Source organism: Setaria viridis, chromosome 3 (genome assembly GCF_005286985.2).
Source record: "Setaria viridis chromosome 3, Setaria_viridis_v4.0, whole genome shotgun sequence".
Taxonomy (NCBI): Eukaryota; Viridiplantae; Streptophyta; class Magnoliopsida; order Poales; family Poaceae; genus Setaria; species Setaria viridis.
Window position 1 is genome coordinate 12,191,674 of NC_048265.2, and position 25,210 is coordinate 12,216,883.

Consider the following 25,210-nt stretch of genomic DNA (forward strand, 5'->3'; position numbering starts at 1 on the left):
GCGGATCGCCGGTTTGCTTCAGGCCATCGAGCACCTAAAGGGAAAGAGGCTGACCGGGGCCGGAATCATCGTGGCGTACCATGCTCGGAGGGTGGCGCCGCTGATGCTCCGGGTTCACTCGCTCGCTGAGATGGTTCCCGGCGCGCCGACCAAGGGCACCGTCCTTGCGACGGGTGCACTTGCTGCCACCGAGATCCGGCAGCGAGTCCGGGAGGCGCTGGACGACAAGGATGCCGATTACCTAGTGCCCGGTCACCCTCCGATGTGCCCGGATGAGAATTTCATCGAGCTGGTGAGGACCTCATGCTCTCGTTCTTTTTTTCTGCATTTCTTGGTTCGTTGCTCTGACGCGGAGTTCTCGTGTAAGTAGGGCCACATGACCAACGTCATGGACTCGCGCCCGCTGGTGCCAGAGGACGCTGAGCGGCGGCAGCAGAACCGCCTCCTCGCTAAGAAGCAGAAGAGGCGCAAGGGCAAAGAGATGGTGAGGAAGAAAAAGAAGGCCGCCAAGGAGCTCCAACGGCGGCGGCGAGGCCTGGTCATGTCGGACGATGACGACGATGAGGAGGAGGAGGAAGACGAGGAAGACGAGGAGGAGGAGGAGGAGGAGGAGTTCTGGCCCCCCGGCCGGGCGTGCTCGTCATCCAGGAGCAGCACCCCCAAACGGCCACGAGGAACAAGCCGAGCAGACCGCCCGCCCAGGACTCGACCCCGCAAAGCTCTGGGGCCGCACCCCAGGGGTCGGCGCGGGACACGCCTCGGGAGTTGATGGAGCCGACCCCCGACCCTCTGCCCGCACCCCAAGAGCAAAGGAATAGCGGCAAGCAGCCACTGCCAGATGCCCCGGGGTCGGCGTCAGGCTCGGAGGCGAAACGCGCCCGCCGTCGTCGCGCTGAGGGAGTGTAAGTGGAAATTCCTTGCGCATCTTATTCCTTCCCCGGCATCAAGCCATTTTTGATGATGTTGTTTGTTGTTTAACAGTGCCGCCCCTCGGGACTTCGTCCCGCCGCTGGCGCCGAAGAAGGCGCTACGAGTGACGTCCGCCTCTGCGGGGCAGGCCGCGACCCCGCTGGCAGCGAGCGGCGGTGTCGCCGGGAAGACCGCGGAGCCTATCGCGGAGGCGGCTTCTGCGGCGGCAACCGAAGGGAGGGCGTCGCAGCCGGGCACGGGGCAGGGTCCGACCCCTGCTCCGCCTTCTGACTCCGCGGCTAACCCTGCGGGACAGGGCGTTGCCCCTGGGGTCCCTTCGGCCGGCGAGGTGATAGACCTCGATGATGAGGCGGAGGAGGAGCCTGCGGCTCCGACGGTGACAGCGGAGATGGGGGCAGTTGCCCCAGTGACCGCGACAGAGACGGCGGTGGCGACGGAGCAGGGAAAGTCCGCCCCCGCGGCCACGACGGGGACAACGACGGCGGTGGAGGTAGGGGTACCTACCCCAGTGGCCGCGACGAAGGCGGCAGCGGAAGCGGGGGTGCCGGCCCCGGCGGCCACGACGGAGGCGGGGACGCCTGCCTCAGCGGTCACGATGAAGGCTGCGGCGGCGGCGGGAACGGGAACGCCCGCTCCGGCAGCCGCGATGAAGACGGTGGCGGCAGCGGAGGGAGCGGGATGCGTCGGCGTCGACGACGGCCGTGGCGACTTCGACAGAGACGGCGGCGCATGTGCCGGGGCCGTCAACGAGGCTGGCGGCATCAGGGGCGGTGGCGCCTTCCCCGGCGGCGGTGGCGGGGACGGCGGCGCCGGGGTCGGCCGGAGCGGCCTCCACCCTTGTATCGGTTAATCCCGTTCCCAAGGCGTGGGGTGCGACTACCCTGCGCTGGATGTCTCGTGATGATCCGCAGAGACCCCTCTTCGTGCTGAGTGACGCCGAGGAGTGGGGCAAGTGGCAGGCGGTGCAGGGCGGGCTTGCAAATGTCCGCGCTGCCCTGTCTTCGGCGATGGGGGAGCTGGACGGCGTCGTCATCCCCGGTGGCCAGGTACGGTGTTCTTCCCAGTGGTTATTTTCCTCCCGTCTCTCCGTTACTGAGCATAAATTGTTTTGTAGGCCCTCCAGGAGTGCAGTCGGGGGAAGTCTGATTTCCTCCGGCTCGAGCGGGGGCTCTGGGAACGCTTCTCCGCGGAGAGGCAGCGGACCGGGGAGCTGACCACGCAGGTCGCCGCCGCTCAGCAAGTCATCGACGACCTGCACAGGCGCGAGCAGGCGGCGCGGGAGGACGCGCGGCGGTCGGAGGACAAGTTCCAGGCCGTCGTCGAGAAGGCTCGCCTCGATCTCGAGGAGTTCCAGGCTACTGCTGAGAAGGCCCGTCACGATGCCGAAGAGCTTGCACGACTAAAGGGGGACTATGAAGCCCTTCAGAAAACCGTCGAGCGTATCCGGTGCGAGCGGCAGAAGGCTCGGCAGGAGCGGGACTTTGAGGCGACCCGAAAGGCTGAGGCCGAGAAGATAGCGGCCGAGCTTGGGGCGAAGGTCGGTCAGCTCCACATGCAAGTGCAGGGGCTTCAGACCGCCGTGACCCAGGGGCTCGATCGGGAGCGTTAGCTGAAGGCTCAGTCCGAGGGTAAGATTCTTCTCGTTCCTTTGTTTTTGCAGGTTTGTGCTGGTTTCTGACTTGAACTTCTGTGGACGGACCTCACAGACGAACTCGCTTGGCTGAGGGAGGTCCTCCATGCGGAGCGCGCCGAGCACGGCAACCAGCGGGATACGGTCCGCGTCGTCTGCGATGGCCTCGGCGTGGTTCAGGGGGAGGGGACGAGTTTGTTGGCCGCTCGTGTCCTTGGGACGTACCGGCGGGCTCGCGAGATCGCTCTGGAGGCACTCCATATCGGCGTGAGGCGGACCTTCGGCGTCTTCGGCTCCCACTATTCCGGCATCAACTTCGCCGGGATGAGCGGGGGGTACACCTCCGGCTACTCCGAGGCTGAGCTGGACGAGATCGATGCATCGGTGCTCAACCCAGCGGAGGCCTTGGCGAAGCTTCTGGATGATGAAGCCATCCCGCCCGAAGACCCAAGGACGAGTTAGCTGTATCAGGCTTAGACGGCCCAGAATGTAAATATGTTAGTTAACTTTAAACTTGTTTCTGTGATGGCCGCAGAGGCCTTTTCTATTATTTGTCGAAAAAAAGTTTTCGATCCTCTTTCTTGTTTTTTGGGTTTGGAAAGTTTAGAGCGCGGGTCGGGCGCGTCAGTAAGCGCTGATGAGCGAAGGTACCGTAGCCGCTGGGGCGTAGGTTTTTTTGCAGTCCGATCAGTCTTGCCTGAGCGTCGTTCGTGCACTCTCTCCTTTTCACGCCCAAACGTTTAGGAAGAGGGTCGGTTCGAGAAGAAATGGTGTTTTGAGAAGACGTCAAGTGACTTGGGCCGGAGCCCTTGATAGCCCCCGAGGGATATGCGACCCTGGGGCAGAGCCAGGGTCGGATATCCCTGAGTTCCGCATGAAACTCGAACGAAATTGACTCAAAACTGCCCTTTTCCGTGAATTAACAAGTTATAGGGGTATATATGTACAAACTTGGAAACAATAACTAAGGGTAGAAACGTCTTAGCTGCTCTATGTTCCAAGCATTGTTGAAGATCTGTCCATCAGGGGTTGCCAGCTTGTACGTGCCTGGCCGTAGTACTTGCGCGACGATGAAGGGGCCTTCCCATGGAGGGGTCAGCTTGTGCCGGCCTCTGTTGTCCTGGACGAGGCGAAGCACTAGGTCGCCGACGTTGAAGGCTCGGCCTCGTACCTTACGGTTGTGGTATCGTTGTAAGGCCTGCTGGTACTTGGCCGAGTGCAGCAGGGCCACATCGCGCGCTTCGTCGAGCTGGTCTTGCGCGTCTTCGAGCGATGCCTGGTTCCCCTGTTCATCGTACGCCTTGACCCTCGGCGACTCGTACTCCAGGTCGGTGGGGAGGATTGCCTTGGACCCGTAGAGGATGAAGAACGGGGTGAAGCCGTTCGCCCTACTAGGGGTCGTCCTCAGACTCCATAGGACCGCGGGGAGCTTCGCAACCCACCGGCCGTCGAACTTTTTGAGGCGGTCAAAGATCCGGGGCTTGAGACCCTAGAGTATCATGCCGTTGGCCTGCTCAACCTGCCCGTTCGTGCGGGGATGCGCCACAGCCGACCAGTCCACTTGGATGTGGTGGTCGTCGCAGAACTAGAGGAACTTCTTCCTGGTGAACTGCGTGTCGTTGTCCGTGGTGATGGAGTTGGGGACTCCGAAGCGATGGATGATGTCGGTGAAAAATTGTACCACCTGCTTGAACTTGATTTGTGCAACCAGTTGTACCTTGATCCACTTTGAGAACTTGTTGACGGCGACAAGTAAGTGGGTGAAGCCCCCAGGCGCCTTCTTGAAAGGTCCGATGAGGTCCAGTCCCCAGACCGCGAACGACCACGTGGTAGGGATGGTCTGGAGCGCCTGTGCGGGCAGATGGGTTTGGCGCGCGAAGAATTGGCACCCCTCGTAGGTGCGCACCACGTGGGTGACGTCGGCTACTGCCGTTGGCCAGTAGAAGCCCTGTCGGAAGGCGTTCCCAATGAGGGTTCTTAGGGCGACGTGGTGGCCGCAGGCCCCGGCGTGGATATCCTGAATCAACGCCTTTCCCTGCTCAATCGGGATGCAGTGCTGGAGGATGCCGGTGTGGCTCCGCTTGTAGAGATCCTGATCGATGATGACCAATGATTTGGCGCGACGTGCAATCCTCCGTGCCTCCATCTTGTTTGTCAGGAGCGTCTCGCGGACGAGGTAGTCGAGGTACGGGGCTCTCCAGTCAGGCGGGGGGTCGGGCGCCTCTGCCGAGTTTGCGTTGATCTCCGTGACCTCGGGGTCAGAGGGATCGGCTTCCGGGTCCAGGCCAGATGGAGAGTCGCCGACCTTTCCAGGGTCGGCGTTCGAGTCCGAGACAGGTGGCGCATTGCCGACCTCTCCTGGGTCGGCGCTCGAGTCCGGGGCAGGTGGCGCGTTGCCGACCCTTCCCGGCTCCTTGTAACGGATCGAGGGCTTGTACTCGTCACTGACGAAGACGCCGTCGGGGACGGGCTTTCGGCTGGATGCCGCCTTCGCCAGTTCGTCAGCTGCCTCGTTGAAACGCCTTGCGACGTGGTTGAGCTCTAGTCCATCGAACTTGTCTTCGAGCTTGCGGACTTCGTTGCAGTAAGCCACCATCTTGGGGTCGTGGCAGCTCCACTCCTTCATGACTTGTTCGACGACTAGCTGAGAGTTGCCTCGGATGTCCAGCTGCCGGATGCCCAGCTCGATGGTGATACGAAGCCTGTTGAGGAGAGCCTTGTATTCAGCGACATTGTTAGATGTAGGAAAGTGGAGGTGGATCATGTACCTCATGCGCACGCCGAGAGGAGAGACGAAGACTAGACCCGCTCCGGCGCGAGCCTTCATCAACGACCCATCGAAGTACATCATCCAGTACTCCTGCTTCTCCGGCGCCGATGGCGTCTGGATCTCCGTCCACTCTGCAACAAAGTCGGCGAGCACTTGGGATTTGATGGCCGTGCAGGAGGCGTAGGTGATGCCCTGGTCCATGAGCTCGAGTGCCCACTTCGTGATCTGTCCCGTGGCGTCTTGATTTCGGATCACTTCGCCAAGAGGAAATGACGAGACGACCGTCACGGAATGGGAGGTGAAGTAGTGACGCAGCTTCCTCTTCGTGATGAGGACGGCGTAGATGAGCTTCTGGATCTACGGGTAGCACGCCTTGGACTCAGATAAGACCTCGCTGACGAAGTACACCGGGCGCTGCACCTTGAGGGCGTGTCCCTCCTCTTCTCGCTCCACCACCAGAGCCACACTAACCACCTGGGTGGTCACCACGATGTAGAGCGGGAGTGGCTCCCCGTCGGTTGGCGGGACCAGGATCGGGGCCTTCGTCAGGAGGTTCTTGAGCCGGTCAAGCGCCTCCTGGGCCTCGGCGGTCCACTCGAAGCGGTTGGTCTTCTTCAGGACTCGGTAGAGAGGGAGCCCCCATTCGCCGAGGCGCGAGATGAAGTGGATCAGGGCCGCCAGGCATCCCGTGACGCGCTGAACTCCCTTTATGTTTCGAATCGGCCCCATGTCGCTGATGGCCGCTATTTTTTCTGGATTGGCTTCGATGCCTCGCACGGAGATGATGAAACCCAGTAGCATACCCCTCGGAACCCCAAAAACGCACTTTTTAGGGTTGAGCTTGATGCGCTTGTCTCTCAGCCTTTCGAAGGCTAGTTCGAGGTCGGGGATGAGCTGGTTGTCCTTCTTGGACTTGACTATGATGTCATCGATGTAAGTCTCAACGGTTCGCCCGATGAGGTCCCCGAAACACTTAAGCATGCATCGTTGGAACGTAGCCCCCGTATTTTTGAGGCCGAAAGGCATCTTAACGTAGCAAAAGGGGCCGAAAGGGGTGATGAAAGAGGTCGCGAGCTGGTCGGACTCTTTCATCGCGATTTGATGGTAGCCGGAATATGCGTCAAGGAAGCTAAGGGTTTCGCACCGAGCGGTTGAGTCGACTATCTGATCTATACGTGGCAAAGGAAACGGATCCTTTGGCCACACCTTGTTGAGACTGGTGTAATCAACACACATCCTCCATTTCCCATTCTTTTTTCGTACAAGAATAGGATTAGCTAGCCACTCAGGGTGGTACACTTCCTTGATGAATCCGGCCGCCAACAGCTTCTGGAGCTCCTCGCCGATGGCCTTGCGCCTCTCCTCATCGAAGCGACGCAAGCCTTGCTTCACTGGTTTGGAGCCAGCCTTGATGTTCAAGGAGTGCTCGGCGACTTCTCTCGGAATGCCGGGCATGTCCGAGGGTTTCCACGTGAAAACATCGCTGTTCGTGCGGAGGAAGTCGACGAGCGCGGTTTCCTATTTGGGAGATAGGGTAGCGCCTATCCGTACGGTCCGGCCGTCGGAGCTGCTGGGGTCGAGGGGGACCTCCTTGACACCTTCGGTGGCTTCGAAGGAGGTGGCAGATTGCTTGGAGTCGTGCTGGTCCTCGCGCTCTCCACGAGCTGGACCGCAGGATCCTCCGTGCAGGTGATGGCTGCGGCGTATTCGCAGCACTCTACGTCGCACTCGTACGCCTTCTGGAAAGACGTGCGGACGGTGATGACCCCGTTGGGTCCTGGCAGCTTGAGCTGGAGGTAGGTGTAGTTGGGGATGGCCATGAACTTGGCGTAGCATGGCCGCCCCAAGATGACGTGGTAGGTTCCACGGAAACCCACCACCTCGAAGGTGAGGATCTCCTTCCTGTAGTTGGAAGGAGTCCCGAAAGTGACGGGCAGGTCGATCTACCACAGAGGCATCGCCCGTTTCCCCGGCACGATGCCGTGGAACGGCGCCACGCTGGGGCGGAGGCGGGAGCGGTCGATCCCCATGGCATCAAGAGTCTCGGCGTAGAGGATGTTGAGGCCGCTGCCTCCGTCCATGAGCACCTTGGTGAGGCGCGTCGTGCCAACGACGGGGTCGATGACGAGCGGGTAGCGTCCTGGCTGTAGGACGCGCGCTGGGTGGTCAGATCAGTTGAAGGTGGTGGCGGATCACCAGTCAAGGAAGGCCGGTGTAGCAGGCTCAGCCGCGTAGACCTCACGGCGCTCCAGCTTCCGGCGGCACTTGGAGTCGTAAACCGCCGGCCCGTCGAAGATCATGAAGCAGCCGTCCACCTTGGGAAAGCCACCTTCCTTCTCCTCGCCGTCCTTCTTCTCCTCGTCGGGCTTCCGTCTCCGGTCGCCCTTCACTGGGTTGCCTACAAAATACCTCTTCATGAGGTTGCAGTCTTTGCAGGCATGCTTCGCAGGGAACTCGTGGTTCGGGCACGGTCCCTTGAGCAGCTTGTCGAAGAAACCGGGGGTGCCCTCTGGGGGCGGCTGTCCCCACTTGCGTTCAGCAATGGCCACGAGGGGAGCCTTGCGCCGCTGCTTATTATTCTTCTTCTGTTGCTGGTTGGAGGTGCCCTCGTCGGCGTCCTCCTCCCGCTTTGCCTTGCCCTTGGAGCGGTCGAAGATTGCCCCGACGGCTTCTTCGCCTGAGGCAAAGCTGGTGGCGATGTTGAGGAGCTCCTCCGTGGTCCGCGAGCCCCTGTGTTTCAGCTTGTGGACAAGGGGCCGGCAGGAAGTTCCTGCCAGGAAAGCACCTATGACGTCGGCGTCCGCGACGTTGGAGAGCTCGGTGCGCTTCTTAGAGGAACGTCGGATGTAATCCCGGAGGGACTCATCCGACCCCTGGCGGCAGCTCTGGAGGTCCCACGAATTGCGAGGGCACATGTAGGTGCCCTATAAGTTCCCCACGAAAATCTCCTTCAAGTTGTTCCAGTTACGGATCCGACCCGAGGGGATGTGTTCCAGCCAGGCTCGTGCTGAGTCGGCCAGAAAGAGCGGGAGATTGCGGATGATGAACAGGTCATCGTCCGCCCCACTGGCCTGACATGCAAGCCGGTAGTCGCTGAGCCACAGCCCAGGGTTCGTCTCCCCGGAGTACTTGGCCACATTCGTAGGCTGCCTGAAGCGCGCCGTGAATGGCGCGTTCAGGATGCGTGCGGAGAAGGCCCTGGGCCCCGCTGGGTCGGGGCTCGGGCTGCGATCTTCTTCGCTGTCGTAGCGGCCACCACGGTAGACGTGATAGCCGCGGTCTACTCCCTCTTCTTTGTCCGCGCGGGAGCGCCTCCACGCGTCCAGAGTGTCGTGGGCGTCGCGGACGGGGCCGACGCGCCGGTGAACGGACTGAGCTCCGCCTCCTGCTGGTGGTGGGGTCCGTCGAGCGGGTGCTGCCTAGTTCGCTCTGGGGGAAGGCTGGTGGACAGACTCCCCCCGCCTCTCAGGAGGTGCGGTGGGCGCTGCCCTGCTGGCGTTGTGCCCACATCGCCGGGATGCGAAGCTCTCCGCCTGCTGAACGGCGGCGCACTCGAGCAGGTTGCGCACCTCCTGGTGCGCCTGACGCTCCTCGGGCGTCGCTGGCTCAGGGAGTCGTCAGAGCAGGGCCGCCGCTGCGATGATATTCTGACTGGCGCGGGCGAAGAGCTGAGGATGATCTTCATGCACGCAAATGCGCTGCTGGACATTGCGTGCTCGTTGTCGCGCCCCGCCTTCGTTGCGGGGGCGCTCAACCTCCTGGTGGGGCGCCGCACGAGCCGCCGGCTGTCGTGGCCGCATCGGGGCCCTGGCGAGGGCCCCAGTCGTAGCTGCGGCGCGCGGTGGGGGTCATCGTTGGATCCCTCGGAGTGCGCATTGGCCACGAAGCACTCGCGCGAGGTGTGGTGTCTCCTGTTGCTGGAGCCGACGTCGGAGGTTGTCCTCACAACGCCCACGAGCTCGTTGCTCGCGGGCGGCACGGTCATGGATCGTGCCAGAAGGCGACCGTAGGTCGCCGCGGCATTGCGTAGACCGAAGGGCCACTTCTCCGAAGGGGGCCCGGTGGCGCGCGCCCGGCCGCTCGCCACTATCCCGGCGGCGGAGCCAGAGATGACGGGGGCGAGCGGGCAAGACAAGGAGAGGGATCAGCTCGATCCCCTCCCCCGTGGCGAGGAAGTCCAAGCTCCCGAAGCGGACGAGGGAGCCCGGAGCGAAGCTGGCGTCATGGCTGGCCATCTGAAGCTGATGATGTACGCGCAAATGTCCCCTACCTGGCGCGCCAACTGCCGTTGTCAAGATTTGTGGATCAAGACTACGGCTAGTAAATTTCTTTTATGCGCGTAAGGCTTCGGATGGTGGCGTGAGAGGACACGGGGTTATACTGGTTCGGGCAAGGAAAGCCCTACGTCCAGTATGAGGAGCTGCTCGTGTTACTCACGCAAGGTCTGTAGTAGGGGTTACAAACGGGCGAGAGAGGGAGCCGGTCCCAAGTCTCTTGGGTGTGCACTGATGCTCTAGAGGCGAGTGTGTGGGTTCTGTTGGCTTGAGAGTCCTCCTGTCTTAGGGCCCCCGGTTCTCCTTTTATAGCGTAGTGAGAGCTCAAGGTTACAGATGAGCTAGGTGTGAGGAGAAGTAAAGAGATAAGCTAAGTGAAGTAAAGTACAAGAAGAAGGACCAAGTCCCCGGGTCGCCGCCTCCTGCTCCGGCCTTCGGCTCCTATCAGCGCGTCCACCGGAGGAGGGCGGCCGTCTTTGGATCCTGGCGACGATCTTCCTGGCGACTGCTGCCGCCAAGCGTGATGATGTTGTTTGGTCGTGGCAACTGTGCACGTTAGGAGAGACGGCTAACCCCTGTTGTCCTGCTGGCGGCCCGTGGGACACGGACGTAGCGTCCCTGTCGCCGGATAGGCGGGGCGCGAGAACGGGCGGAGCTCTCTCCTGTGCTGGGCGGCGCATGTCATGAGTGCCCTATGGCGAATCAGGGGGTTCCGCGGCCACTGTAGCCTGTGCGGTCGTGGCTACAGTGTTCCGCTCGGGTACTTGTGGCAGGTCACGTCGAGAGGCGCGGGCGTCTTTCTGCGCGCCAGAGCTGCGGTGCATTTATGGCAAGATTAGTGGGGGGCCCACGAGATCCGCGCCCTCGTCCGCCAATCTGCGCCCAAGGCGGATACTTATCTTGTGGGCCCGGATGAGTCCGACCCGCTACGCCCGGGGTCGGGCGAGGCGGAGTCTTGCGGCGAGGGGTTGGGCGCTTCCGACCCTAGGACCGCGGGTCGGGCGAGGCGGAATTATGCCAACGAGGGGTCGGGAGTGTCATTAATACTTCCCCCAACAAGATTGCAGGGCGCGGAAAGGAACAAAGCGCGTGAGCTTCACTCTTAAAGGTAGAGAGAAAATGCCATAGCTACTACTGTTCAGTTTGAACTTGGTAAAATAGCCGATTTGGTCCCTCTATTTTGCTTTGAGGGTCAAGTTCATCCCTCAACTTTCAAATAGACTAATTTAGTCCCTCAACTTTCGTTTTTGTTAAATTCGTCCGATATAACACTAGTTATTGACATGAAACTGATGCGAAAAATCTTTTTTACCTTTTTTTTTTCACCACCTCAATATTCACCGGCAGTGCAAAGGTAATTGTCTTTCGATCAACTAACCACAGGGACAATACTAATGAGACAACGCTTGCTCATTTGAACCGATCACAATTATTGCTGCTCATTGACATTGACCTATAATTAAGGAACTCACCCATCGAGACAATGCACTATTCTTCGTCGTTGTATGTAATTCATCATGTATGACTTACATGTGCAAACCAGCAGGCAGCAGCCTTTCCACCACCATTTTCCTGCTCTAGCGCACTCGACTCTCGAGCTAGTAGCTCAATAATCCCAGTTCACTCTTCACACACAGGCTGCTGTAGAAGATCTAGAACCACATGACATAGTAGCTAGCTAGCCGCTTGCTTGTTTCGATCTAATATGAAAAACGATGGTGCTAGCTGCTAGGCTTACTGCTATAACCTTGCTTGTGTCGCTTTGCTCGGTGACATGCGGCCAAGTTGCAAATGTGCAGTTGGAAAGTAGCAAGTGGAAGGAGCTAAGGACAAAAAGGATTTTTCACATTAGTCTGATGCTAATATGAAACACCACATCAGTATGAGGATGAGTTTGATCCAAAAATAAAAGTTGAGAGTAAATCGGCCTATCTAAAAGTTGAGAGACTAAATCAGCCTATCTGAAAGTTGAGACCTTAAAGTAAAATTCAGGAACCGTCTATTTTATCATCGACCATCGAACAGTACCTGTACCTCATCGGTAAATCCAACAACTCTTTTAGTGGGCCCCTGACTTGACAAACCCTACTGTCACAGTTCACAGAGTGAGTTCTGGAGACGTAACACCAGTTCAGTGTTATGTTATCATATCGCACGAGCCTCCAGTTCTTCTGCTCGCTTACCAGTTATTACCACGCCAGTTCGGCAGGTCCGTCCCTGCCCTGCCGATCAAATCTCAGATCCGACACTACCATGCTGGCGGGATTGATTCTAAGAAGCTAAGCCCAGGCTTATCCTGCCAGCTTATCATACGCGACCATGATTAGCTAACTTCTTTGGCATGATCTTATCCTGCCAGCTTGCTTCTTTTGGCAGCTTCCTGTCACTGTTGTTCTTGCCAGGCATTTTCACGACTTCTTTTAGACGGCGTTTCGCCGCGGCTTCGGAACAGCTGGGCTTGTTAATTTTCAACACACGCAACGGCAGCTTGGATGCAGAAATGCAGATACAATGACTGCCATTTCGTAACAGGCACGGGGTGCAGTTTTCCCTTCAAGTGCAACTGATGGAGCTGTTGTATATATGCAGCAAAGTCAGCACTGCCATGTATAAGCGATTTCAGTGGCAGGTCTACAACGTGACCAATAAGATTACTATACAGTGCTAAAAGGAGGTTCATTGTCTCCGAAAGTTACAATCGAGAATCAGCGACCAAATGAACGTTCAACCTTGGCGGATCAAATTTGTTGGCTCGCTCAAAACATACTTCGGCAGCTCGTACTTGGCACCTGCGGCAAGAGTTATCGGTTCCAATATTGGTCTTGAACAACTCGTGAAGAAAGAGAAAAATCAAGAATTTGGGAATTATGGCATGCTCACCTCTCTCGTCGTAGCAAAGCGTCATGTCAGGATTTGAAACGATGATCCCAGCACTGTCCACTATGGTTTGTGCAAGGGCTAAATCAGATTCTGCAGCAACTTTAAGAGCATCCCAAATCTCTGGACAAAGAAGCAATAACATATTAATTAAAGTGCCCTTTCATAGTAAAACTGAAAAGTATGGCTTCCAAACTTTAGCCAATGATTGCACAATGAGTTTGAATTTGGTCAGTGTCAACAACTTCTGAAGAACTGATCATCGCACAAACAAAGCATTATTTTTTGGTCCAACTGAACTAAAGGTTAACCACAAAGATAACCTGATAGAAACCAAGCAATCAAGTCAAATTCCCAGTAAGGCTGGGTCCTTATTTGATATGAAGCCAGCACCACAGAATTAAATAAGGGCTCGGTATTATTTCTGCTGAAGAATTAAGCTTGCGTTGAACAACTAGAGTCCAGAGTTTTAAGGATAATAATTGGATAGGTCGAACCAAACATCAGCCAGTTATCATGTAAACATCGAAAAACAAGATAGAAAAAACCAATAACTAGAGACTAGTTAAAAGAAATCAAGTTGCAAGAATCATGCAGCACAAAGTCAACAGAAGAATCAGTTCCGTTCAACTATGTCTAAACAGTTTTAAACATACCTTTTTGGCCACCATAATGCGGAGCCGTGTCCCAGAATTCATCACGCATCTGTTTCAGTTGTGCTGGTGTAATTGGCTGAGTGTGCTTCCAAGCCTTGGGCTTTTTCAGCTTCTTACTGTTCTCTATATTCATGAAAAAATGCTTTAGCGTTCATTTATTGGATAGTTTATCATGTAAAAGAATAAATATTGCTAATAACCTCAAATGAGAGAACTTTCCCATATAACCTATCAAGATATCATGGTGCTACCATGCTAGAATATAAAGCATAATCGGAAAGAAATCTAGATTCAGGAACTGTTGGTAACTGAAGGAATTAATTTTTCTTTTGTTGACTGCAAGACCAACTCGGGACACAATTTTCTTCACAATTATACAAGCCAGATTATGAATGAATGGCTATTTGCAGAACAGGAAAAGAAAAGGGAAAAATTAGTCTTCATTAAATTCTCTGTATGTAGACTGTGACCAAAGTTACCATTTGAACGCACATATCTGATGCGAAAGTTAGGAGGCATCACAATAGCGAAAATTATTCTGTAAGTTTCGAAATGCGAGCGCAAGTACTTGCAGAGAATAGTACCTCTTTTCTGAAATGTGACACTTAATAAAGACGCTTGGAAGGAGATAAGGCACTAGCAATCGAAAATGCAAATTTGCACAATCCATAAAAAAGTTCTTTCGTCTTACGATGAGAATAAACCATCACTTCTTTGCTCTCAAAATCTCATCTTTGCTTTTATTAGGTACAAACAGAATAGCTTTTGTCCTGCTAGAGAATATAGCCATCACTTCAGATGCCCTTTTGAACATGATAATGTTATCCACTTACCCCTCCACTAACTAAATACTACCTCCGTGATGCAAGAGTTTCCACTAGTACTCCACTATACTGATAGCCTTACCAGATTTGGACAATTGCATCGATGAGAATCAACAGTTGCAGTAATCCAGTAATCCACCAGAGACAATTTGCTAAATTTCCTGTCGATCAACACTTCTGCTACTGAATTCATTTTTTGAAAGACCAGTAAATTGATGTCTCAAAGCTATGGGATTTAGCGTCGCTTGATCAAGAACCAGAAGAGTAAAGAACAAACGATTTAATCCAACTCCTAGCGACTGCGCCTAGAACAACTCAAATCGATCATAGTACTGAACAATCCACAATCAAAGACCATCAATCAAAAGGGCAAGCACCAAGAAGTTACCATCGACTTTGGGAGTGGATCCAGCGCAGCCCATGGCGACGGCCGATCTGACGCTCATGGAACGGGCGTTCGAGAAGCTTCTGCGAGCGGAGCCGGATCTCGCGGCGGGAGGGGCGGGTGGAGGGGCAAGGCAGAGAGCGGCAGAAGAGCAACTCCAGGAGAGTTGCCAACCAAGCTAAAATTTAGCGAGTTAGTAAGAAAATTGTGGTCCAACACAGTTGTTATCTGGCTCTTCATCCCATCCAACTGGATAAACTTTTACCTTCGCACTTGCGAAAATTTAGCAAGCTTTTGGCAAGTCAATTTGCGTTGCCAAAGTGTAAGTCCCAAGCGTAGTAACTGCTAGAATGGAGAGTGAAAAATGGAAAGGCTGTTATAGTGTGAAATGGAGAGGCTGTTGGAGTGGATAGAGAGTGTATATTTTTAGAGCTAGCTATTGAGATTTGGAGAGTGAGAATATAAAGAGGAATATTTTACCAACATGGAGAATCAAAACAGAGAGCTGAACATGGATAGCGCGTTAAAAATGCTTTTCCAAGGAGGGAGCAGGAGACGCGAAGCATTAGCGGCATGTGAGAGCCTAGTAGGTCTGGGCATTCGATATTACCGAGCCGAACTGAACCAAACCAATTCCTTGGTTCTTCGGTTCCTAGGAAAGTCGGTACCGATCGTTTCTTCCAAAACATCGGTACCGACGAAGTTCGGTTTCGGTTAGTTCTAAACCGAAGACCAACTCCGACTTTCAAAAAATCAGTGACGCAATGGTACCGCCGCGCCGGAACTCGGGAGGGTGCGCCGGACTCCGGGCGGGGATGCGGCGCTGCGGGAGGTCGCAAGGGGGCGTCGGGACTCCGGGTCTCCGGGAGGGCGCGCCGGTCGCCGGAGGACGCCAGCGCCGCGGGAGGACGCAGGAGGGCGCCACGGGAGGACACAGGGCTGGGGATGCGCCGCGGCTGCCAGCTGGGGACCCTTTGGCCACCACTAGCCCGCTGCGGGGGATGCACCGCGACCCGCGGGTGGGGATCGTCGGCCGCCGCTGCTTTGCCACGGCTGGGGACGCGCCGGCCGCCGGGGATGTGCCGTGGGTGGGAAGGCGACGGGGAGAGGGATGGACTGTGAGGGGGCAACGCCGCCCGGGAGGGAGGGAGGGAGGGATGCGGCGGCGCCGGCCGGGAGGGAGGGACGGCGCGGGTGAGGCTGAGGAGCTGGGAGGGAGGGGGTGACGCCAGTGGGTGAGTCTGAGGAGTTGGAAGCTAGGGTTACGCACTTAGTGGGCCTTATTGGTCCTCGATTCCTCGATAAGTTCGGTTAACCGAGGGGAGGAACCGAATTAACGAACAAAGTTTGGTTCCTAGAAAATAGAAAATGAGAACCGAACAAGGAACCGAGATTTCGATTCTTGGTAAATCGGCTCGGTGGTTTTCGGTTCTGAGTAAAATTTGCCCAGGGCTAGAGCCTAGGCAAAGTGCAAACCAGGAAGGAAAAAAGTCGGCGAGGTGACGTCACCGCGCAGGTGGAGTGCACGGCCACGTCACCTCTGCTCGCTGCCCCACGTAGCCCACTGCCCACCCTACACCAACTTCACGGCGCCACCACGCCTCGCCATGTGTAACTGACGCGTGGGACCCGCAGCGGATCCCCATCGAGGTCCACGCGTCGCCCGCGCCTTCCCCGACCTCTCTTCCTGCACCAACTCCACCGGGCTGCAGTCACTGCAGTGTGGTCCCCACCGCATAGGCTCTGTCCACACCGGCCCACGACGCTGGCACCCCCTCCCTTCCCGTTTCTTCCTGGCCTGGCGTCTCCTGCCCACCTCCTCTCCGCCATTTCCCTGCGCATCTGGAGTTCGTTGTTCTAAACCCCAAACCCTAGCCGCTGCGCCGCCGCCGCCGCCGCCGCAGCCATGAACGCCTTCCGGTTTCTCGGGGACATGACCCACCTCTTCTCGGTCCTCGTCCTACTCCTCAAGATCTACGCCACCAAGTCCTGCTCAGGTAAGCCGTAGCTGCGCTAGGGTTTCGGCCGACCGTTTGGGGGGAGTTTCGCCGCTGACGGATCTGGGCGCCTTCGCGCAGGGGTGTCGAGGAAGACGCAGGAGCTGTACATGTTGGTGTTCGTGGCGAGGTACCTGGACCTCTTCACGGACTACATCTCGCTCTACAACTCGGTGATGAAGGTGGTGTTCATCACCAGCTCGGCGGCGATCGTGTGGTGCATGCGCCGCCACCCGCAGGTGCGGCGAACGTACGACAAGGAGCAGGACACCTTCCGCCATGTGGTGCTCATCGCCGTCGCATTCCTGTTCGCGCTGATATTCAACGAGCGGTTCACCATCCGGGAGGTGATGTCTTCCCTCTATCTGATCTGTCCTGGATTACTCATTGCATTGTTGAATTTATGGTGTCACACTGTTATTACGGGTCCTTGATTTAAGTCATGTTAAATCTGTGTGCTTTGAATGATATCTTCTGATAAAAAAAGAAATATAATAGTTAATTTGTGCACGATTTTGTTACTAGAACTGTAGAAGCCACTACCTCTGTTCGTTTAAGACAAGCAAACTAGTTCATTTTGCTTGTCCTAAACGTAATATATTTAAGAGCAGAGTATTAAACAACTGCAACTAGCATATTTGACAAACTGTTTGCTAGTGATGTCTGATTGCCTGATAGTTCCACAGCCAAATTACCGAGTTTGTCTGGTGGAACCACATCAACAGTTAAATTTGGCAGTTTGATGACCCATCAAATAGGACCATATCTGGTTTCTTACTTTCATGCTAGTCAAAGGCAATCTGTCATAGTTGTATAACGCCTAGCAGTCAACTGAGAGATTGTATGTGAATGTGACTTGATGTTATTTGCTGATGGTCAAATTTTCAGATTCATCTTGTGATTCGGCATGTTAATCCATTTAATATAGTATCTATGTTAAAGTAAAAAACTTGACAATTAGTTTGCGGAAGGGTATTGCAACCCTAGAATGTAAAATTGTAAAGGGAAGAGCAACTGAAACAATGTCCAACTTTTTGAAGTTACACTTATAATTTATTCAACTTACAGTTCTTTGCTCTGTTCACACCCAGGTACATTGATCAGCATCTTACACACTTCTATAAATTTTGTATGGTTACATTGTTTTGTGTCTTCTTTATTTGGAGCTGCCTGTTTTGAGCAAAATATCTTTCCCTATTATCTTTGCTGGGATTATTAACTACTAAAATGTAAGTTAAATGACAACACATTAGAATCCTGTAAATGTCTTAAGTTATTGCATACGCTGAAATGCTACTGATCATTCCAAAAATACATTGACGGAGTATCCTAAAAGGCTAAAATACTGCTCCATTGCAGATATGCTGGGCATTTTCAATCTATTTGGAGGCAGTGGCAATTCTCCCGCAGTTGGTGTTACTCCAGAGAAGCAGAAATGTGGATAACTTGACTGGACAATATGTTTTCTTCCTTGGGTATGATCTTTTTTACTCTCTATAGGCAATTTGCTATTTTCTGAACACACTGCATAACAACGAAAAGACAAATGAACTTACAGCTCACGCCACATTGAACTCTGTCTGATTGTAGTTGTGAAATATATCAGCATTTAATAGTTATACATATCCGCAATAAGTGGCACAAGGTTTTGCGAATAGAATAATTACAGACAATTGCATATAGAAAAGTTTATATATTTTCTTTAGATATGTTTCCATAGCATGACACGGAATTAACAGTTAAATGGCACTCCTGACTTTCTTGATGTAAAGATATGGTCCGACTGCTGCCTATAGAAATATAGTAATGGACAGTTGTGTGCTCTTTGGAGTTCATATTTCAGAGGAAGGGATAGTGTTGGTCAGTGCTGCTCTGTCAGTGTGGCATAAGTAGTAAGTGCAGAATAGTTTTGGAGTTTGGACAGTAATCTTAACCTTTAAGCTAGGACTTCTGAGCTTAACTTTTTAGGCATGTGTTATATGCAATCATTATTTTGTTTCTTTTTTTTTTACCATATTTGAATTATTCTTGGGCTGTCATTTGTAGTCGATGTGCAGTTTAGCATATTCTTCTTTCCAGGAGACATTTTATAATATATCAAATTGCATCATGCGACAAGGAACGAATTCTTTAGAAGATTAAATCTTCTTCACGCTTTTCAGTTCTCTAGCTACTTTGTCTCTTCATAATTACATTACTGGTTTTTTCAGGGCCTACCGTGCATTCTACATTCTAAACTGGATTTACCGTTATTTCACGGAGGGTCACCACAGCAGATGGATCCGTAAGTGGTCACTTTTCTATGGTATAGTGTTTTATTTCACATATTTTTTTCAGAACTGTTGTCCACTAATGGTCTATCTCTTTCAGCTTGGCTTGCGGGTTTGGTGCAAACAGCTCTGTATGCAGATTTCTTTTACTACTATTTCTTAAGGTAAACTGAATGCTATTGTGAATTGTCACATATCATTAATTCAATTCCTTGGCCATTGAATATTTGACAATTCAATGTTGATCGTTGCAGTTGGAAGAACAATGTGAAGCTCGAGTTGCCTGCTTGAGCATGACTTGACGTGACTCAAGTGTTCTAGAAATTAGTTGATTATATGAGCAGGGAGACTTGGTAATGAAGTGAGCAGTTGCAATTGATACCATACCTGGATCTTGCCTGCGAGAATTGATATTTGTGTTTCCCATGGCAAAGTCTATAGAATTCGGAAGCTAACAGTTGCTGCTGCACAGAAGTAGACTAGTCCTTTTTGTACCTGCTACCTTCGCTATGAAAAATCACATACAATTCATTTGGTCTGTTGTTTGCTCGCCCCGTTTCACTTGCCGTAAACAAAATACATAATTCCAGTCCTCATGCCAGTTTTTGTATAAAACCAATATGTTGTGAACTTCATGCATTTTCTGGTGATTTGCGGTGCCAGAAATTGCTGTCTGGACAGTCAGCTCGCTTCAGTGTGATGTACGTTTACTTGGCTGATCTACTGATTCGATTGCTCTCTTTTCATTGATAACTACCTCCGTCCTTACATAAGGGAGTAATGCAAGTTGCGTGATCGGACGCTGTTGCTCAACTTATGAGATATTACGAAATTTTGACGCGCGGTTATCTGCTGAAGTTATCTACTTGCCATTTTGCCAATACGTTGGAAGATACCATTTGAGAAGAACTGCAATTGCTTTGATCTGGATCGGAGCTCACTGCCAGTCTCAACTATGCAAGGACATGGTCTGAGAAAACATGGAGGTGTATAGGTACCACACATCACATCGCACGTCTTACTGAATCTGGATGCACGTTTTTTCTGCTGAATTTTATCTACTTGTCTGTATTTGCACACCTTAGAAGATCCTCCTGGACCGCAACGTTTTTGTGGTCAGGGGCCAGCTGCCAAATCATGGCTGAATCAGAATCATTTGGCTGCGATGTTCATCGCGTCAACTCCGATGCCCGAACGTTTGAGTGAACATGGCCATGGCGGCACAACTCTTTGCCTCTTCCGTCATCCATTTTCAGCTTAGCTCCCGTAATCAGAAGCATCGATCCGTTCAGCAAATTGAGGGGATATTTGATACGAGGTGCTAAACTTTAGCATAATCATATTGGATGTTCGGATGCTAATCAGAAGAATTAAACATGAGCTAATTAAAAAATTAATTGCACAGATGGAATTTAATTCGCGAGACGAATTTATTAAGGCTAATTAATCCATCATTAGCAAATGGTTACTGTAACACCACATTGTCAAATCATGAACTAATTAGGTTTAATAGATTTGTCTCGCGAATTAGACTCCATCTATGCAATTAGTTTTGTAATTAGATTATCTAATTAGTATCTAACCATGTGACCGGTGCTAAAGTTTAGGAACTGTATCCAAACACCGCCTCCCGTTGTTACGTCTGCCTGCTATGCTGCCACTACGACCAATCTGCCTGCCTTGTGAGCTGCGACTTGTTTGCCTTCCAATCGATTTCATCGAGGTTCATTCGTCGGATGGGCCAAGAAAGTCGTGCGCTAATTTCACCTTGTAGTGTATCAAAGAAAAATAAAAAAAATCGTGCGCTAATTCGTCGGTTGCTCTGTTACTCCGGGCTTCATCCTTCTCGGCTGCTGTTTTTAAAACCACACGCCACCAGCGCTCTAGTCCACACCAACCCCGAGACGAGAGAGAGGCGAGCGCCCCCAACCCCCCAATCCGCCGGGCACGATGTGCACCCTGGAGCAGCGCGGCCGCGTCTTCGTCCTCACCCTCACGGGCGACGGCGAGCACCGCCTGGGCCACGCCCTCATCTCCTCCCTCCGCTCCGCCGTCGCCTCCGCGGCGGCGGCCGCGGCCGAGGCGGGGCCCGGCGCCGCGCTCGTCACCGTCGGCGAGGGCCGCTTCTTCTCCAACGGGCTCGACATCGGGTGGGCGGGTTCCTCCCGCGCGCGCCTCGGGGAGCTCGTCGCCGCGCTCCGCCCGCTCGCCGCCGACCTCCTCGCACTCCCCATGCCCACCGTCGCCGCCGTCACGGGGCACGCCTCCGCCGGCGGGTTCCTCCTCGCGCTCTGCCACGACTACCGCATCATGCGCGGGGACCGCGGGGTGCTCTACATGAGCGAGGTCGACATCGGCCTCCCGCTCCCGCCCTACTTCGTCGCCGTGCTCCGCGCCAAGATCACCGCCGCTAACGCGCTCCGCGACGTCGTGCTCCGGGGCAAGAAGGTCAGGGCCGCGGAGGGCAAGGAGATGGGCATCGTGGACGCCGTCTACCCCTCCGCGGCCGAGACGGCGGCGGAGGCCTTCAAGTTCGCCGAGCAGCTCGCGGCGAGGAAGTGGGACGGGGGCGTGTACGCCTCCATAAGGATGTCCATGTACCCTGAGGCCTGCAGGTCAGTTGGAATCGTCGAGGAGAGCGATGAGGAGAAGAGGAAGCACTTCGCCTCCAAGCTCTGACGTCGTGATTCGCGTGAGGTCAGTGTTCGCAACTCTGCATCTCTGATGTGGAGTCTTTTGACTTCCTATAAGCTTGGTGGCTCTGTTGCTGAGCATTGTCAAATCAATAAGGTTAGATGAAAAAAACCCGGCCGGTTTGATCTGTGCTGGTTTCACTGATAACCTGACTGTGCTGTACCTGTACCCAAATCAATTCAGTATACCCCATAATTTGGATGATGTTGTTGAATTGTAGTAAAAATCTGCTTAGTTTCAGCTGCAGTTGTGATCCTTCAGGGCAGCTTGAATTTGGTCACATTTCATCTAAGCTTAGCAGATGTTGTGGATATTATTTGGATTAACCAGCTGTAGATATGTGCAAACGGTGGTGGGTTTAGACACAAAAAATGGAGAAATGACTATTTACTGTTCGTGCCTTTTAGATTTTTGAAATTGTTTGTATGTGCAGATAGTATGAGAATTGATTTGTCAAGTTGGGCTCTAAGAAGGCTTTGATTCATTGTGTGATCTATCATTTTTTTTTTGCTGTTCTGGACTCGTGGCTGCTTCTTAGTGAGATCGATCCCTTAAGGAAGACGAAAGATCCATCGAGTCTGAATAACTACTAGTGTGATAAACTTAGAGATTAAGTGGTTTAGCTATTGATACTTATCAGTATTTTCAATTACATATTTGCGAACGTGATACAGCTAAATTTGTTATCATGATACTGAATTAATGGGCCATAAAATCTTCATGAAGCTGCCCATATTCTCTATTGTGAATTTTATTTGAAGGCGGCCTGCAATTTGCATCACAAAGTAGATGTTCTCATCTTATTTGACTATGCACTTCTCAATAATGCAACATGAGAAACATTCAGTTTAATTTCTCCTTGTTTGGTTGATTGTATAACTGTGATGGACCTAACCGGTTAGTGTTTTAGTCTCACCGCACTTCAGATAAAAAATCTACCTAGTTTGAGTGTAGTTCTAGTCCTTGAGAGAAGCTTGAATTTTAGTGGGAGTCAGCTGGAGCCAAGCTTAGCGGATGTTGCTAATCGTCTGATGTGAATCAGGCAACTAGCTCTATCTGTACAAAGTTGATCCAACGGTCAATTCAAATACACAGCTATGAAGTTCATGTGAAGTGGGTCTAACTACTGTTTTGGCAGTTAAAAACTAAAAAAGGGGGAGCATTTGATCGTGCCTTTTCATCATGGTCTTAGCTACAACCTTCAACTTGTTCACTTAAGATGTTTGTCTGTTGAGTAGTTTAGCATGTGAATTGCTATCCTATGAGCCAGATCCATAAGCATGATACCAAGCCTTTGGTACTTGCATTTGCAACCTTATTGATTTTTTAGGGAAATTTGCATCTATACCACCAATCAAGAGCTGGTATGCAATAATACCATTACACTTTCAAAATCTTTCCATTCAAAACCACTATATTCACCTTCATGGCTTCATTCCTCACTGAAGTTAGCGTCGTTTATTTTGTACCAAAATACCCTCACGTTCATCGTCTCCTATAACTTATCTGCAGTTTACATCATTGTACGATCCAGAATCCACTTTCTTGTGCTCAATTATGAATTTTTAATCATAGCTTATTTACGTTCACAAATCATGTTGTTACAAAAGGTGCCGCCAAAACTCGAACTACCTTCCAGCTTTGTCCATGGTTCTGCTTTTTGATTTGAAATAGGCAATTATGACTCCCATATCTGCCCGGTTTGGAAATCTTACAAACAAACTCTTTTCGAGTTTCTGTCTTTCTGAGCCAGCACTTATTTTTCTTCCTTCTTTTTGCAGGGTTTCTGTGGAAGCACGGAGGTCCCTTCCACGTTCTGTATTGTGCGTCGCCCAACCATTGACGCTATGTATAACTTATGAGGTTGCTTGCTTGGTAGCTGGGAATAAATTTAGGCTCCTCTCCCCACCTTGTTTGAAAAGTTTCAATGTGTCTGCTATGTATAGTATTAAAATAAAGTTAATGTTCAAATGTTGTGCCTGATGCCACGTTATTTCTTTATCCTAGGACGTTGGAAGTTTAGAACTTACGTCGCAAATGCTTCCGTGGCGGGGTTATCTTTAAGGGTCAGCTCTCGTGGGCGCAGCCCGCCATGGATCACCTCCTTTCCAGCTTTGGTTGACTGGAAAATTTTCACGACAGAAAGTCATAGTTCTCACGGTCCGCTAATCTCCACCAAGGGAAGTGTCCATTGGATCTACCGAGATGAACCTGCACGATCACAGACGACAACGGAGACACGATTTTTGTTGACGAGGTTCGGTCGAAGCCTACATCCTCGAGGCATGACTACGAGCGCTTCTTCTCAATACCGCAACCTTGGTCGCTCTGGGGTCCTGGCATCATTGCCGCCTCCCCACTGTGAGCCTGTCGCTATATCATCATGGTTACAACAGGAGTCCCCACTCATATTTACGAGGAGGCTCAAGTTACAGAGTATGACACGGATTATACCCTATACTGCTAAATACAACTCAAGTCCCATCGTAACCGGACTCATACGAATATTCGACACAATATCTAACAAACTCCACCTTAGCGAATATTCCGCTATCTTGAAGCTGTCACGCCCGAACCTCCGTGTACACCGAACTTGAGTTATCACCTTTGCTGTTCTATGGAGAGCTGCCTAAAGAAACATTGCTATCCCCACAATTCTCAACTCCGTGACTCTACTTGCAACTGTGCACCCTTCTCTTCTATCACCACAATCTCTACCAAGCAAAATTAGATTCATCTCTAGCCATAATAGCTAACTAAATCTAACACACCATGCTCCTGCTGACCACACACATGATACTGATGAGAACCTCACTATCGCTATCCAAGTCACATATAGGAATTGCTACATTAGCATTGCTCTTCCGTTACCGCTGCCATACTACGCCTAACGCTTTACACCGTAGTCTCCTGCAGCCATGTCCAACCAGATTAGTCCAGTTGCAAGTACAGATACCATAGTCTTTACTTCCTTCCAGTTCAGCCCTCGAAGCCTCTTCACGCCCTTTGATTCACACTTCAGAAAACCATGGCCATAACTCGAATTGATCCGCGCCCTTGCTGATTTGGAAGCACACAAGCTCCTCCCATGCAAACCTAAATCTTGAGCTCGCGCCGCGTGTCGCCACGCCATAGAAAACAACAACCCCACACTCCTATGTCATCATCACTGATCCTGTTATCGCCTCTAACCGCGGTATAACTAGCCTGTCGCAGCTAGTCTCTCCGTCGTGCACCACGGTATGTTCACCCTCTAAGTGAACTATTCGTCCACCATCCTGGACTGTCCGCCATGTGCCCCGTGAACTATCCGACCCGATCTATCCATCACAGATAAACCACTAGTAAGCTGCTCCACATCTTGACCTTATCAGTATACCACATGACTCCACCGCTTCTGAGCACTCACTTAACCGCCATTGAACTCCTATCAATCGCCATGTGCACCACAACTGAACACCGTCGATAACCTCGGCTCGTCACCAACGAGCCCGCAACACTTGCATGAGGTCTGGTCTGCCGATCACTACCTCTCCTCCATCGCTTGTTGCAATTCTCCATCAGCTTTCTGCAACATCCTGTAGTGCCCTGTAGCTCCATTGTGCCCACAATCCTGCCACACTCCCACACAATATATCTTATCGCCATAAACTGATTTGACCAACATGGCTTGTCAGTCACCAAATTATCCGTCTACCTGAGTTCATCACCGAACTCACATGTCATCATCATCTTTAAATCGTCCTACATGAAAACACCACACATATGTGTCGCTGCCTGACGTACATGTGTCACTGTTGGGGAATGCGCCTTCAGTACCGGGTCCAACCCCCCTTTAGTACTAGTTGTGCAACCAGTATTGCTATTTCGGTACTAAAGAGGGACCTTTAGTACCATATCAAA

At 52.4% G+C, this 25,210-nt stretch overlaps 3 protein-coding genes across 3 annotated transcripts; 2 read left to right on the plus strand and 1 right to left on the minus strand.

Moving 5' to 3' along the window:
* Positions 1 to 12,156: 12,156 nt before the first annotated feature.
* On the minus strand, positions 12,157 to 14,524 carry LOC117847543 (uncharacterized). The gene is made up of 4 exons (XM_034728763.2): positions 14,350 to 14,524; positions 13,138 to 13,260; positions 12,485 to 12,604; positions 12,157 to 12,393 (listed from the first exon to the last, which is right to left on the minus strand). The coding sequence occupies exons 1-4, from the start codon at positions 14,405 to 14,407 to the stop codon at positions 12,329 to 12,331; spliced, it is 366 nt and encodes a 121-aa protein (XP_034584654.1). The 5' UTR covers positions 14,408 to 14,524; the 3' UTR covers positions 12,157 to 12,328.
* A 1,613-nt stretch (positions 14,525 to 16,137) lies between these two features.
* On the plus strand, positions 16,138 to 19,248 carry LOC117850789 (ER lumen protein-retaining receptor A). The gene is made up of 6 exons (XM_034732656.1): positions 16,138 to 16,343; positions 16,425 to 16,690; positions 17,703 to 17,818; positions 18,554 to 18,627; positions 18,714 to 18,777; positions 18,868 to 19,248. Exons 1-6 carry the CDS (start codon positions 16,253 to 16,255, stop codon positions 18,902 to 18,904), a joined length of 648 nt encoding a protein of 215 aa, XP_034588547.1. The 5' UTR covers positions 16,138 to 16,252; the 3' UTR covers positions 18,905 to 19,248.
* A 1,235-nt stretch (positions 19,249 to 20,483) lies between these two features.
* LOC117850947 (enoyl-CoA delta isomerase 2, peroxisomal) lies at positions 20,484 to 23,300 on the plus strand. Its single transcript, XM_034732836.2, has 2 exons — positions 20,484 to 21,310; positions 23,089 to 23,300. The coding sequence occupies exon 1, from the start codon at positions 20,564 to 20,566 to the stop codon at positions 21,290 to 21,292; it is 729 nt and encodes a 242-aa protein (XP_034588727.1). The 5' UTR covers positions 20,484 to 20,563; the 3' UTR covers positions 21,293 to 21,310; positions 23,089 to 23,300.
* Positions 23,301 to 25,210: the final 1,910 nt, after the last annotated feature.